The sequence below is a fragment of the Astyanax mexicanus genome, chromosome 2 (genome assembly GCF_023375975.1).
Source record: "Astyanax mexicanus isolate ESR-SI-001 chromosome 2, AstMex3_surface, whole genome shotgun sequence".
Classification (NCBI taxonomy): Eukaryota; Metazoa; Chordata; class Actinopteri; order Characiformes; family Acestrorhamphidae; genus Astyanax; species Astyanax mexicanus.
In genome coordinates, this window is record NC_064409.1 from 77,293,323 (window position 1) to 77,310,304 (window position 16,982).

Consider the following 16,982-nt stretch of genomic DNA (forward strand, 5'->3'; position numbering starts at 1 on the left):
ATATTCAACAAATGTTAGTATTTTTTATTATGTTTTACCACACCTAAAGTCAACTTTACACCGGACTTCTCCTTTAAGGGTTTTACACATGAACTGCAGTAGGTGTGTGTCTTCTTCTGCTTTATATACAAGCAGCAGACTGTCAGCAATAACCCTGACAAGTTTTCCCCGCCCCCTTTTGCCTTTTCTCTTTTTTTTTCACACACATTTCTTCCTATCTCAGAGTCCAAACAGCACAACACATCTCAGTGTTCAGCAGCGTTAAGGATGAACCAGAAATCTCCTCAGCTGATCTATCTCTTCCAGGCAGTGCTGGTGGGAGCCATCATGGCCTGCATGATCCTGATGAACCCGATCCAGCCGGATCTCCTGGTGCAGGAGGCCTGTGGCTGTATGGAGTGTATGAGAAATGTAGAAGTGGATCCCTGGTACGCTAAACGCTACAACAGCCAGGTGCCCAGACTTATGTACACTCAAAACAGCAACCTCAGCAGCAGCACCGACAAATGGTGGCAGGTAAGACTGCAGATATCTTCTATCTTATTCTAAAGACTACTGTAGCTGAGATTCTGCTTTAGGAGAAAAATCTGGTCCATTATTTTAAATGCTTCATAGATACTCAACTAATATTCTACTGCATGTCTCTATGAAATGTAAAAGTAAATACCTTTAACTTTAACCCAACTAAATAATAATTTAACCTTTAACCGTGTATCAACCCTAAAACCTTTACATTAACCCTTAACCCTAAAACCTTTAAATTTACCCTTAACCCTAAAACCTTTACCCTAAAACCTTAACCCTAAAACCTTTACATTTACCCTTAACCCTAAAACCTTTACATTTACCCTTAACCCTAAAACCTTTACATTTACCCTTAACCCTAAAACCTTTACATTTACCCTTAACCCTAAAACCTTTACATTTACCCTTAACCCTAAAACCTTTACATTTACCCTTAACCCTAAAACCTTTACATTTACCCTTAACCCTAAAACCTTTAAATTTACCCTTAAACCTTTACATTTACCCTTAACCCTAAAACCTTTAAATTTACCCTTAACCCTAAAACCTTTAAATTTACCCTTAACCCTAAAACCTTTACATTTACCCTTAACCCTAAAACCTTTACATTTACCCTTAACCCTAAAACCTTTACATTTTCCCTTAACCCTAAAACCTTTAAATTTACCCTTAACCCTTAAACCTTTACATTTACCCTTAACCCTAAAACCTTTACATTAACCCTTTACTCTAAAACCTTAACCCTAAACCTTTAAATTTACCCTTTACCCTAAAACCCTAACCCTAAAACCTTAACCCTAAATTTTAACCCTAAAACCTTTACATTTACCCTTTACTCTAAACCCTTTATATTTACCCTTAACCCTAAAACCTTTACATTAACCCTTTACTCTAAAACCTTAACCCTAAACCTTTAAATTTACCCTTTACCCTAAAACCCTAACCCTAAAACCTTAACCCTAAATTTTAACCCTAAAACCTTTACATTTACCCTTTACTCTAAACCCTTTATATTTACCCTTAACCCTAAAACCTTTACATTTACCCTTTACTCTAAAACCTTAACCCTAAACCTTTAAATTTACCCTTTACCCTAAAACCCTAACCCTAAAACCTTAACCCTAAATTTTAACCCTAAAACCTTTACATTTACCATTTACCCTAAAACCTTCACCCTAAAAAATAATACATTTTATTTTGGTAAAATTGATCTCAGCTTAGTCTCACCTGAAAAAAAAAAATATTAGTAATTTCTGGACTTTTCTAAAAAAAAAAAAAAAAGACGCTGGTCTGATGCAACTTTCCAGATTCATTCCAGATCTAATTATTCCAGTGATAAAGATCCAGCATCTGATCTCTCACCCAGCGCCCACACACAGTTCACCTGCAGTAAAGCTGGAATTTTATCATCTTCAATCAGAGGAGAACAAAAGCTTTAAATGACCTTTATCACAGAAACCAACTCAAGACACTGGTAAAGTGTCCGGTAAAGACCTGTTTTATTATTTTATAGACTTCCTTATCTCTTATGATTAATTTAAAACAGTAGTTAATCAGTCTGATTAATCATTAATTATTAATCCTTATATAAACTGTATATATACAGCTTTGGAAACAAACAAATAAGAGAGCACTTAAAAATTTAATTTATTTGATTTTACCAAATTGAAAACCTCTGGAATATAATCAAGAGGAAGATGGATGATCACAAGCCATCAAACCACCAAACTGAACTGCTTGAATTTGTGCACCAGGAGTAAAGCAGCATAAAGTTATCCAAAAGCAGTGTGTAAGACTGGTGGAGGAGAACATGATGCCAAGATTTCTGAACTCTTAAAAGTTTATGAATATGAACTTTTCTTTTTTTTCTTTGCATTATTTGAGGTCTGAAAGCTCTGCATCTTTTTTGTTATTTCAGCCATTTCTCATTTTCTGCAAATAAATGCTCTAAATGACAATATATTTATTTGGAATTTGGGAGAAATGTTGCCTGTAGTTTATAGAATAAAACAAAAATGTTAATTTTACTTAAATATAAACCTATACATAGCAGAATCAGAGAAACTGCTCTAATAGAATGATGCTCATTGCTATCTTACACCCTGTGAAAAGTCAATTTTCATGTTTTTCACCTTCATCGTTCAAATAGTGCTTCTAAATATATATCTACACGGCGTGGTGGTTTGGAAATAGACTCCCTTATCTCTTATGATTCATTTAAAACAGTAGTTAATCAGTCTGATTAATCGTTAATAATTAATCCTTATATAAACTGTATATATACAGCTCTGGAAACAAATAAATAAGAGAAAACTTAAAAATGATGAGTTTCTTTGATTTTACCAAATTGAAAACCTCTGGAATATAATCAAGAGGAAGATGGATGATCACAAGCCATCAAACCACCAAACTGAACTGAATATGGCATCTTATACTCTTTTTAAGATTCTTCAAAGCATTATATATTAAAGATTCCTTCACAGATTTAACCTCAAGTTTATCAAGGACCTTCTGTCAGATTTACTCTAAACAGGCAGTTTTATCAGAAAAAAAAACATAAAGACAAGGGAACATTTATCTTGGTGTAATATGATAGTTTGAAAGATAAGGATGATTAGAAGTTCAAATCTTTGGCAAAGGCCACATCGTTACCATGCATTGCAATAACATGGACAAAGCCAATAACAGGGCATCTGAGCACTGTTGAGATGAGTTGAGATGAATTGAGATGATTTTAAATGAGTTGAGATGAGTTGGGATGAGTTGAGATGAATTGAGATGATTTTAAATGAGTTGAGATGAGTTGGGATGAGTTGAGATGAATTGAGATGATTTTAAATGAGTTGAGATGAGTTGGGATGAGTTGAGATGAGTTGGGATAAGTTTAGATGAGTTGGGATGAGTTGAGATGAGTTGAGATATGTTAAAATGAGTTAAGGTAAGTTGAGATGAGTTGAGATGAGTTGAAATGAGTTGAGATAAGTTGAGATGAGTTGGGATGAGTTGAGATGAGTTGGGATGGGTTGAAATTAGTTGAGATGAGTTGGGATAACTTTAGATGAGTTGGGATGAGTTGAGATGAGTTGAAATGAGTTAATATAAGTTGAGATGAGTTGAGATGAGATGAGTTGAAATGAGTTGAGATAAGTTGAGATGAGTTCAAATGAGTTGAGATGAGTTGGCATGAGTTGGGATGAGTTGAGATGAGTTGAGATAAATTGAGATGAGTTGGGATGAGTTGAGATGAGTTGAGATGAGTTGGTTTTATTGTATCTATAAAGTGGCTGCAGGCTTTACTCAACACATCAGATCCTCCATAAAGTCTGTAAATGTTTAATTTGATGCTAGTTAACATTTAACATGATTTTTGTTGTGTTTTATTTAACCTTTCTTTTGATTTGTCTAACTTTTAGACAGACAGACAGACAGACAGACAGACAGACAGAAAATGGTTTACTATTAGTTTATTAATAGTTACTAATTAGGTTGTAAATGCCTTAAAATCATTAATAATCAGTTATAACACATACATAGAAAGGGCAACAATATAGATGGCTGTGGGTTCACTATTTGACAAACAACAGGCCATTGTTACCCTTTCTACTTATGTGTTATAACTAATTATTAATGACTTTTAAGGCATTTACAACCTAATTAGTAACCATTAATAAACTAATTGTAAACCATTTATAAACCCTTTATAAAGGTAGTCTTATTTTAAAGTGGTAGCAATTTGTTAGCTATTGTTTTTATAACACTGTTCACTCTGGTCCTGTTAAAACTCCAATCCAATGTTGTTTTTTTTTTTTTTGTTGTTGTTGTTTTTTTTCAAATAATCTAATTATTAGTTGCAAAAATAGTTGAACCCAGAAGGAAGTGTCAGATGTAATGAAGCCAATATGCTCCTATCATCTTGATTGTTTGGTGTATTTGGTAGTAATTGTAGTTGGTGAGGATAAGTAGTCTTATTTTTTCTCACAAATTTTTGACAAATCTTTCATATTTCATATTTATTCCATTCATTAACACACAGAAAACACATCTGCATCACATTTTTATCAACCAAACCAAAATACCTATAGTTTTTTTCTTTAATCCTCGATTTTTTATATGTTTTAAATATATATTTAATTGGAAAAGTTCTAAGTTCTGTGAGTTTTTGAGATTTTGAGTTGTTATATTACTTTCTTAACATTTCTTTTAACTACACTGTAAACCCATACGTTGTTTAAACTCAAATTATTTAAGTCTGTTTTATATAAAATTTGATATTTCTAAACATTACTCAACTATTTTGAGTTAGTTGAACATTTGTGAGCACATATACTGTACTATTCAAACTCAGATATTTGAGTTGAACCAACTTACAATAATTGAGTTTAGTTTGTTTTGCCATTAACAGCTTCTTTTCCATTGGCTTCTGTCACAATCTATTTGCATACTGGGTGTGTCCAACAGTTTCTGACTAACACTCACCATCAGTGTGATAATAGTGATTCCCTCTGGGCTACCTTACAAATAAATCAACTTCCCCTTTAGTTGTAATAACTTGATGTTTGAATTTATGCTAACTCAACTTTTCAGTACTCATTACTTAACTTAAAAAAAAAAAAAACATTTTTCCCTCTTTGTGTAGAGTCTTCAGGGTCGACCCAAAAACATGAACTACACTGCGATTGTGGAGACGATTTTCTCGATGTTTCCTGATGAAAATCACCATTCAGATTCTGGTCCTGATCGCTGCAGACTGTGTGCTCTGGTGGGAAACTCTGGCAACCTGGAAGGATCTCATTATGGACCATTAATAGATGCTCACGACTTCGTCATAAGGTACTGACCAAGATCCAATTAAAAAGCACTTTTTATATAATAATTTTATTTATTAAAGAAGAAAAAACTGTCCAAACCAAATCTAGCCCTGTGTGAAAAGAGTCTTTCACATCTCTGTGGAGGAATTTAGTTCTGCTCTTCTTTACAGAATTGTTTTAATTCACATACATTAGAGGATTTTCCAGCATAAACATCCTGTTTAAGATCATCCACAGCATCTCAATCTCAAGACTTTAACTAAACTCCCAAAAACCTTCATTTAGTTTTAAGTTTTAATCAATTCAGAGGTGGACTTTGTGTACTTGTGTGCTTTGGGTCATTGTCCTGCTGCAGAACCCAAGTACACCTGAGCTTGAGGTCACTAAGGAACAGATGGACGGATATTCTCCTTCAGGATTTTCTGGTACAAAAACAGCAGAATTCCTGCTTCCATCTATTACAGCAAGTTATCCAGCAGCTCCAGACCATCACACACACACACACACACTACCACCACCATGTTTTACTGTGTTCAGTATGATGTTATTATTTCTGAAATTAAGTGTTTTATAGTTTTACGCCAGATGTAATGGGAAACACACCTTCAAAAAAGTAAAATGTTCCACTTTTGTCTCGTCAGTCCTGTAAAGAATATTTATCCAAAGTTCTGGAGATCATCAAGATGTTATTTGGTTTTTGGTCAACAGTGTTTTTTATCTTGGAATTCTCCCATGGAGACCATTTTCACCCAGTCTCTTTATTCTTATTATTGAATCATTAACACTGATCTTAACTGAGGAGAGTGAGATCCTGCAGTTCTTTAAATGTTGTTCTGGGTTCTTTTGGGATCTCCTGGATGAGTTCTTCAGGCCCTTTTGGAGTAAATTCGGTTGGTCAGCCGGTCACTCCTGGGAAGGTTCACCAGTGTTCCATGTTTTTTTTCTCCATTAGTGAATAATTGTGAATCACTTTGGTTCTCTGGAGTCCCAAAGCTTTAGAAATTTAGACTTTACAACCTTTTCCAGACTGACAGATAATCAATGACTTTTTAAACATTTTCTCATCTGTTTTTAAATCTCTTTAGATGGGGGTATGATAATAATAATAATAATAATGTGCTGCTTTTTAAAAGATCTTTTATCTGCTTCATGTTGTCAGACAGGTTCTATTTTATAAGTGATTTCCTGATTCTACAGGTCTGGCAGTAATCAGGTCTGGTTGTGGTTAGTAGTGAAATTGAACAGTTATTTTACAGGGGCAGAGGGCAAGATTGGTTTGGATAGATTTTTTTTAATATTTATTCAGGTTATATTTATCTGATATTAAAGTTTGTTTGATCATCTGAAAAATGTAAGTATGACAAAAATGCACAAACATAACTACATAACTTAATGTCAGCATGGTTGAATCACATCATTCTGACACGTAAGAATGTGGTTTTAAACAGGTAGTGTCTGCAGGTGATAATAATCACAATCTGTAGAAAAGCTTTACCCGTGAAATTCTGATCAACAAGATATCCAGTTTAACAAAGAATACACGGAAATTTTGTATTGCTCAAAGATGGAACGCCATTTACGTATTTCTCCCTCTACAGCCCATAATATGATTAGGTTCAATGAATCTGAAAGAGTTTATTGTGTAAAGGGTAAGAGCTCAAGATAAAACCTTGTTTCTCAGATTCCCACTTCTCTACAATACAATTCAGAGTTACTATATTCACTAATACCACTTACAACTTTACTACTGTACACAACACAAGCCTTATGTTCACCATGACAAGAAGAAGCTCCGCCCACTTCTCTACTACAATACAGAGTTACTGTATTCACTAATACCATTTACAACTTTAATACTGTACACAACACAAGCCTTATGTTCACCATGACCAGAAGAAGCTCCACCCACTTCTCTTCTCTACTACAATACAGTTACTATATTCACTAATACCACTTTACTACAACTTTACTACTGTACACAACACAAGCATTATTGTGTTCACCATGACCAGAAGAAGCTCCGCCCACTTCTCTACTACAATACAGTTACTATATTCACTAATACCACTTTACTACAACTTTACTACTGTACACAACACAAGCCTTATTGTGTTCACCATGACCAGAAGAAGCTCCGCCCACTTCTCTACTACAATACAGTTACTATATTCACTAATACCACTTTACTACAACTTTACTACTGTACACAACACAAGCCTTATTGTGTTCACCATGACCAGAAGAAGCTCCGCCCACTTCTCTACTACAATAGAGTTACTATATTCACTAATACCACTTTACTACAACTTTACTACTGTACACAACACAAGCCTCATTGTGTTCACCATGACCAGAAGAAGCTCCACCCACTTCTCTACTACAGTACAGTTACTATATATTCACTAATACCACTTACTTAACTTTATTAGTGTACACAACACAACCCTTATAATGTTCACCATAACCAGAAGCTCCGCCCACCTCTCTACTACAATACAGAGTAACTATATTCATATTTTATTTACTAAGATAAGCATGTGGAAATAAACAATGTATTTATATTAAATTATTCTCCAGGATTAATGCAGGTCCTACTGAAGGCTATGAGAGAGATGTTGGCTCGAAGACCACCCATCGCGCCATGTACCCCGAGAGCGCTGTGGACATAGACAACTCCACCCACTTCGTCCTGATACCGTTTAAAATGATTGATCTGAAGTGGATCGTCAGCATCTTCACCACCAAACACATCACACGGTGAGATAACAGATCTGATTATGATCTACACATTTAAAGAGCACCAGACTGTACAGTAGCATCAAACCAGAACTACTGGTCTTACTGTTCTTACTCTCTATTTGATTGCATGCAAACAATGAAGCATGGGTCGATAAAATATATTGCCGTTCACTAATCCACCCTTTCATGAAATTTCACTACTCACTACTTAATATTCCACAGCCAACTGTCAGTGATATTATAACACAGTAGAAAAGACTGGGAACGACAGCGACTCTGTGCTCTGTCAGTGTAGGTGGTGGTCTGGATGTGAGATGTGTTCAGATAAATTTCTGGCGTGTTTCTATTTTCGCAGTGGAAATACAGGTGCGCCACTGACTGATTAAAACCCTGATAACAGTCAACAGTCAGCCGCCCAATCCTATTTCCTTTTTGTTAAACACACACACAAATAAAAGAGCTACTGCGGACAAATCCAGCTTTTACATTAACAATAAACAAATAAAGGATAAAATAACATTACTGTTCCCTTAAATGAGCTGCAGGTGTATCTTCGAATTCTTTGCTGAGATGCGCAAAAAAGTGCTGAGTGTTAAGATACGAATGCGCCAAAGTCAGAGCACGCCTGACTCTTAAAGGGAATGACAACTGACACACTGATTGGTTGTTTAGTTTATTTCACATTATGCCCAAAATTAACCACACCCATGATAAATTAAGAGAAATAGTTCATGCCTTTTATACGTTTTGAGCTGCACAAGGCATATATTTTGCACCTTCACGATACGAAAGACACACTGACACGCCCTAAATCCAGCTGTGCGATACACAATTGACCGGTGCACTATAGATCACTAAAATAGGACCCCTAATCATGTACAGAGACTTGGTATCTATTAGTATCAATTTTTGATGAAACTAGCATGCTATGCACCACCAATGAACCGCAAATCCTCCCTGCTGAATTGCAGTTAAACCACACAGTGCTGGATGGTGAGAACACATTCCATTGGAGGACGTTGGGTTCTCATTCCACCCTCTGTTTCTGACAGTTTGTATGCTGAAGGTCACTTTGTAGGGTTCTGCCATTGCTCCTCCTGTTCCTCCTGCTCTTCTTGTGTAAAGGCTTTTATCTCAGTATCTCCTTAAAGCTCTAGAGAATGTGCTGAGAGACACAGTAAACATTGATGTGAAACCATATACGGATGTAACATCCTGGAAGAGCTGCACTACCTGTACAACCTAACAGGGCTGCAGGTACTGATTCATGCTACCTGTAGTGACAAGGACACGAGTAATTGCATATAGCACCATCTGCAATGCACTGGCAGTTCTAGGGGTGGAGTCACAAAGGCATTAGGACCAGATGAAATCTGGTTGGCCCCCTAAGTGCTCCTGTCCTGTCACTCACCTGTCCTTTACCTGAGAGCATGAACAGATCATAGGGGGATGCAGTGGCGTGCAGTGAATATAGTGAGTCTGCAACCACCACCCCATACCCACTCACCACCCACCCCTCCACCCTGCCGCCGGCCAACCGACACATTGATAAAGATACAATAACTACATGTTCCCTGTCTTGACTTATATATGAACTATATGATCTTAATACACATCAACAGCCCACAAATACAGCTACACACTGCAAACATATACAATAGACCCAATAATAAATGCTTAATTTTCCTACAAGTACAACCGGCCAACAAATATCACTCATCTGTATGCCTACAGTACACCAGCGCAGCCAAAACATTAAGCACACACAAAAACTCACCAGTCAGGCGGCCTATTTTTGTGAATTAGTTGCACATTGAAAGACAGCCTTTAAAAAGGCTTTTTAATATGATGTGGCACAAAATCTGTCTGATTTACAGTCGCAATTCCATGATAGTTCACTAACTATTGAATTAATCCAGCATCAGCGCGTAACACCTTCAACACAGCGCTCAGAAGGGGTTACACAGCCATGGCCCCGCCCCCGGAGTGAAAATCATGAATCTGATTGGTTAGACTGTCCTTCGACTTTGCTAATGTTCAGCTTAATTAACCTCTTAACAGGCCAGGATTTTTGTCAATGGTCTGTCTGACATTACACCACTAAATCTTGAGGATTTCTGTTCAAGCATTACATAAAAAGCTTTCATGTTTGATAAGGAACATTACTGAAAATCATAATTTTAATTGGAATAGAAAATTGTCTCTTTCCTGAACTTCATTTTAAAATCAGTATTTTCTTAAATACAAATCAAACAGTTAATGTTTCCAAACTTTTAGTCTATTTTTTTACGTCTCTTTTCAAACCTGCAGAATTTGGATCGATTCTGATTCTGTTACTGATCTGGGTTAGAACTATTAAGTGGAGTAAAGAGAAAACAGGCAGCTTCTGCAAGTGTCCTGTAGGAGATTTCAAACCCCTCAAATTTTCAGTATGTAAATAAATTGTTTTACTGAAGAAAAAAAGGGTTTTGTATCACACCTGTAGCCCATATACATGTCAAAGCAATAAATGAAGTTAATGCTTATAATCTGCTAAATTAGAAGAAAAAAATAAAAAATAAAAACAGACAGAAGCAAATGAGAGATTCCAGCAGCAAAGGAATTTAGCAGCAAAATCCTCAAAAACACAAAAATGAAAGCAAAGACTGTCAAAATCTGCAAAACTGCAAAGAATGTCAAAGTAACCAGGTATATTTAAAACTATATATTTGGGAGTGCCACTGTGGTCAAGAGATTGCTGGTTCGAATCCCAGTCTTGCAGCTTGCCATCAGCTGCCGGAGCCCTGAGAGAGCACAGTTGGTCTTGTTCTCTCTGGGTGGGTACAGTAGATGGCGCTCTTTCCCCTCATCATTCCTAGGGTGATGTGGATCAGCACAAGGCTGCGTCTGTGAGCTGATGTATCAGAACCAAGTCGCTGCTTTTTTTTTCTTCCGAGCATTAGCACTGTGATGCTACTCAGCAATACAGCATCAGCAGCAGTTCAAAAAGAGGCGGAGTCTGACTTCACATGTATCGGAGGAGGCGTGTGCTAGTCTTTATCAATGTGCTATCCTAAATGTGAGAAAAGTAGTAATTGTAACTTCTTAGGAACCTTCTTAACTTTCAGTGAAAGTCAGTTTTGGAGAATGCTAATTGGTCAATTAGTCAAGCAATGTTAACAAAGGGAAAGGGACAGTTTGGGTGTGAAAATGATGAGGTTAACTAATAACCAACAAAAATGAAAATACTTCTATTTCTCTGAACAGCGACGACATAAACTGTAGTCAAAATATTCTATAGCTTCCTCTGAGAACACTTTTTTCAGTTCTGATTTCATATGTATCAGAGAAGGCATGTGTCATAGGCATAATCTTTACCCTCCTTGTGTTTTGGCAACACTAGTGATAGGGGATATATAGCTGACTAACAGATGAAGCTAAAAATGGGGAAAAAATGTAATGTACTACATATAAACATATCGTCGCTGTCCAATAAAAACAAGTATCTCCATTTTTGTCGATTTTTGACTGTTACATTATTTGGTACCACTTTAAAATAAGACTACCTTTATAAAGGGTTTATAAATGGTTTACAGTTAGTTTATTAATGGTTACTAATTAGGTTGTAAACGCTTTATAAATCATTAATAATCAGTTATAACACATACTTAGAAAGGGCAACAATGTCCTGTTGTTTGCCAAATAGTGAACCCACAGCCATATATATTGTTGCCCTTTCTATGTATATAAGTGTTATAACTGATTATTAATGTTTTTAAGGCGTTTACAACCTAATTAGTAATCATTAAGAAACTAATTGTAAACCATTTATAAACCCTTTATAAAGGTAGTCTTATTTTAAAGTGGTACCCATTATTTCAACAAACCAACTCTTCTTTATACTTAAAGTTTCTTGATGTATGGAGCAAAAGAATTTCTCCAAAAGTACCTAAAATAAACTGTTTTTCTCTGTTCTGTGAAGTTGCTGTTTTGGAAATACTGTTTTTTTTTTTTTATTGGAGAGCAACAATATGTTCTGTTTTGAATTTGCAACATACACTTTTTCCCTTTGATTCTTAAAATTTTGATTGCAGATGTAAAACCTTTGGCATAAAATACCTCCATATATTTTACTGTGTGTGAAATTACAGTCATTACATTCAGTTTGAAGATGGTGTGATTGGTAAAATAATACTTGGAATTTTGTGTTTGAAGTTTAACAGACGCTTATCTTATACTGTGATTATTAACTGTTCACTTGACTTTTAATCTAATTATTTGTATCTTTTGTGTCTGTTCTATAGAAGTCCTAGAAAAGTGAAAAGCTCAGTACAAGCAAACATGGACAAGGTAAAGACCAAACTCTTCAGTGTTTTCCTTATTATGTCCCAACTACAATATATTTACAGCTCTGGGGAAAAAATGAGAGATCACTTAAAAATGATGATTTTCTTTGATTTTACCGAATTGAAAACCTCTGGAATATAATCAAGAGGAAGATGGATGATCACAAGCCATCAAACCACCAAACTGAACTGCTTGATTTCTGCACCAGGAGTAAAGCAGCATAAAGTTATCCAAAAGCAGTGTGTAAGACTGGTGGAGGAGAACATGATGCCAAGATGCATGAAAAAACTGTGATTAAAAAAACAGGTTTATTCCACCAAATATTGATTTCTGAACTCTTAAAACTTGTTAATAAATATGAACTTGTTTTCTTTGCATTATTTGAGGTCTGAAAGCTCTGCATTTTTTTGTTGTTATTTCAGCCATTTCTCATTTTCTGCAAATAAATGCTCTAAATGACAATATTTTCATTTGGAATTTGGGAGAAATGTTGTCTGTAGTTTATAGAATAAAACAACAATGTTCATTTTACTCAAACATAAACCAATAAATAGCAAAATCAGAGAAACTGATTCAGAAACTGAAGTGGTCTCTACACGAAACTTGACATGATCTTCTCCTGTTGTAGCTCATCTCCTCAATTGCACATTCTGGTTTGTATCTGAGCTACTGTAGCCTTTCTGTCAGCTCCAACCAGCCAGACAATTCTCTGGTGATGTTTTCTTTGCTAGTTCAAAATATGCCATTATCTCATGGCTATTTGGGAGGAGAAGATGATAAGAGAAGAACACAGATAGCTTTGGGTTGGAGTTTGAGCAGCTTTAGCTTGTAGGAAACAAGCCCCACCCCCTACTATAGTAGGGAGTCATAAAGGAGAGATAACAGATTTAACAGAGGGGCGGTGGAGGGTTGTGAAATCTTGTCGTAATATGTGAAGGCAGGGTATTCATAGCATGTTAGATAGAAAGAGGAAGTTTCTTTAGGCATGTTCTTCCTCCCAAAACTAAACCTAGTTTATAATAACACAAATAAAAACACAATTAACAAGGTGTTTTTGTTTGCAGAACTGAACAAAACTACTTACATGATGCCTTTTCTTTAATCTACCATACTGAGTAATTCTAGAGATTGCTTTCTAAGAATCTAATGAGATCAGAAGTTCTGGAAATACTTAAATCAGTCATTCGGACACCTTTAAATTTTATGCTAAGCTCAAATTTCATGTGATTCATGAGATTTTAACAGTTTGAAGCAGTTAATTGTATGCAATTAACTGTTGCTACACATTTTTTCAAATAGAGTGTAAAAATGTATCGATGATCAGGTGTATGAGCAATATTTCGCACTATAAGGTGCACTTAAAATCCTTTGATTTTACCAAAAAATGAACAAAAAACACTTTATAATCTAATGTTCCTTATGTATGAACTCTACCATTCAGGTATTAAGGAGCAGTAAAGCCACTCCACTGAACTACAGTGTTATAAGAGTTATAAGAGTTTTCAGTGAAGTTTCTCCAGCACTAAGGCTGGGTGCAGCAGCATTAGCATTAGCTGCAAAATGCAAAATGCAGCGCTAGCTCTTTTGCCATTCAGAGGTGAGTATATTGCACTGTAGTCTGTGTGCTTGCTGTGTTAAAACAAGCTCCATGGGACAAGCGGGACAAACCGCTAGCTGATAGTGCCCTGGCTTACTGGAACACTCAGGGTTCCTCAGTCTGAGATTAACAGCTAATGCTAATGCTGCTGCACCCAGCCTTAGTGCTGGAGAAACTTAACTGAAAACTGACCCTTAGATAAAATATTGGAAATCCGAGCTTACTGTAAACAAATGGAAGCACTTTATTCACCAAAATAAACAGTTTTCAGGAGAGAAATCTGTGTAGATTAATATTTAGAGCTCGTTTTACTTTTTATTTTTTTATTTTTTTTTTAAGAATTACATTTTTTTTGTTTATTTAGGCACTTCCTATTAGAAGGGAACATGGCGACTCCCCCCTTGCTCACTTTGATGTAGGCATCCTTACTAGTGTTGCTTAATGCGCCTTATAATCCGGTGTATGAAAATAGACCAGAAAATAGATGTTTATTGATGGTGCACCTTATAATCTGGTACCCTTATAGTCCAAAAAAAAAAAAAAACTTTAAAGGTTTAATAGAAGAAACTCATGAAATCTTGCATATAAAAGTGTTCTCTGTTGTTTTTTCTTAAAGGTGATGATCTTGCATCCTGAGTTTATAAAGTACGTCCATGAAAACTGGCTGGAGAAAAAGGGCAGATATCCCTCCACTGGATTCATAATGCTAGTCTTATCACTGCACATCTGTGATCAGGTAGGTCTATAAACGATGACAGATTCATCACAGCTTTTTTTTTTTACACATTATGACCAATTATATGGCACAGTAAATTGGACACACCTCAAATTCAGTGGATTTTTATCATTTTAAAATTATTTTAGGTAACACTTTACTTGGATGGTCTATTTTATGGTCTTGTTGATGCTCAACTGACATTCAACTAACACTGAATTGAATGTCCTTTAAATTTAACTTAACCCTATGTTGAATGTAAATAATTAAAAATAGAACCTAACCATACACCTAACCTTAACCCTTAATCAACCATAAAATCAAACCCTACACCTAACCCTAACCTTAACCCTTAATCAACCCTAAAATCTAACTCTACACCTAACCCTAACCTTAACCCTTAATCAACCCTAAAATCTAACCCTACACCTAACCCTAACCTTAACCATTAATCAACCCTAAAATCTAACCCTACACCTAACCCTAACCTTAACCCTTAATCAACCCTAAAATCTAACCCTACACCTAACCCTAACCTTAACCCTTAATCAACCCTAAAATCTAACCCTACACCTAACCCTAACCTTAACCATTAATTATCCCTAAAATCTAACCCTACACCCAATCCTAAAATATTAAGATAAGCGTTTGGATTAGAGTTGAATGTAGGGTTATATTCAATAGATAATCATTTACTTTCACATTTTAGTTCATTTGCATTTAATAGACATGTAGTTGAATGTTAGTTAAATGACAGTTGAGCATCAAAGAGGCCATCAAATGGACCATCCAAGTAAAGTGTCACCTTATTTTAAACTGCATTGTAGATGAATACTAAAGTCATTCAAACTATGAAGAAAAACACAGTTTTGCACATCTCTGCTGAATTTTCTCAGTCAGTTTTATGAGGTAGAATCACCTGGAATTCAGGCTTTCAGTTAACAGCTGTGCTGAACTCATCAAGAGTTAATTACTTGAATTTCTTGTCTCTTAATAAAGTGTTTGAGAGCATCAGTTAAAGTAAAGTAGTGAAGAGGTAGAGTTACAGGTATACAGTGAATAGTGAATATTTAAGCAAGAGCTACTCAACTAAATAAAGAAACAAAGAAACAATCTTGAAATATTTCATTTCAAGAACTTTAAAAGTATCCTCAAGTGTAGTTCCAAAGATCATAAAAACAATATGATGGAACTGGCGCTCATCAGAAATGCAACAGTAAAGGAAGAGCAAGAGTTTCCTCTGTTGTAAAGCATCTACATGCTTTACAGAGTATGTTGGTTTGTTTAATACTTTTAAATTACTACATGAGGTAATTGCTAAAATCTGACTACTAATTAGTAGTGTTTAGAGAGTAATAATCTATTTTCTCTCTCTCTCTCTCTCTCTCTCTCTCTCACACAGGTGAACGTATTTGGATTTGGTGCCAGTAAAAGTGGCGTCTGGCACCATTACTTTGACAAAAAATATAATGTTTTTCACAACACAAATAACCACAAGGGAGGCAATGAATACAACCTCATTCTGCAACTCGAGAAGAAGAAGTGGATCCATCTTTATAAAGGACTTTAATATTCAGCCGGGAATAATTATTTATTGTAATTTATTGACTATCATATGGAGTGACACTGTATGTACTGTATAAGGGAGATGGGAGCAGTTTTAAAAATAATATTACTGTGCTGATTGTGACTTTTTTTGACTAATTTATAGAATTATCTTTCTAAGGCTGGGATATACATGTATCTAATGTTGGTTTTACTATAGCTGTAACTGAAATGGATGCACTAGACAGCAAAAATCACTCCATTTGTACCGATACTCCATTTGTACCGATACTCCATTTGTATCGATACTCAATTTGTACCGATACTCCATTTGTACCGATACTCCATTTGCATCGATACTCAATTTGTACCGATACTCCATTTGCATCGATACTCAATTTGTACCGATACTCCATTTGTACCGATACTCCATTTGTACCGATACTCCATTTGTACCGATACTCCATTTGCATCTATACTCCATTTGCATCGATACTCAATTTGTACCGATACTCCATTTGTACCGATACTCCATTTGTACCGATACTCCATTTGTACCGATACTCCATTTGCATCGATACTCCATTTGCATCGATACTCAATTTGTACCGATACTCCATTTGCATCTATACTCAATTTGTACCGATACTCCATTTGCATCTATACTCAATTTGTACCGATACTCCATTTGTACCGATACTCCATTTGCATCGATACTCAATTTGTA

At 35.5% G+C, this 16,982-nt stretch overlaps 1 protein-coding gene across 1 annotated transcript; it reads left to right on the top strand.

Annotated features, from left to right (window-relative positions):
- The first annotated feature begins 209 nt into the window (after nt 1–209).
- Nucleotides 210–16,512, top strand: LOC103044579 (CMP-N-acetylneuraminate-beta-galactosamide-alpha-2,3-sialyltransferase 2-like). The gene is made up of 6 exons (XM_022671930.2): nt 210–516; nt 5,162–5,355; nt 7,911–8,090; nt 12,356–12,401; nt 14,612–14,731; nt 16,113–16,512. Exons 1-6 carry the CDS (start codon nt 268–270, stop codon nt 16,278–16,280), a joined length of 957 nt encoding a protein of 318 aa, XP_022527651.2. The 5' UTR covers nt 210–267; the 3' UTR covers nt 16,281–16,512.
- Nucleotides 16,513–16,982: the final 470 nt, after the last annotated feature.

Coding starts and splice junctions, on each gene's coding strand:
- LOC103044579 (XM_022671930.2), top strand. CDS start 268: ATGAACCAGAAATCTCCTCAGCTGATCTATCTCTTCCAGGCAGTGCTG. Junction 517..5,161: donor GCACCGACAAATGGTGGCAG/GTAAGACTGCAG, acceptor CTCTTTGTGTAG/AGTCTTCAGGGTCGACCCAA. Junction 12,402..14,611: donor TACAAGCAAACATGGACAAG/GTAAAGACCAAA, acceptor TTTTTCTTAAAG/GTGATGATCTTGCATCCTGA.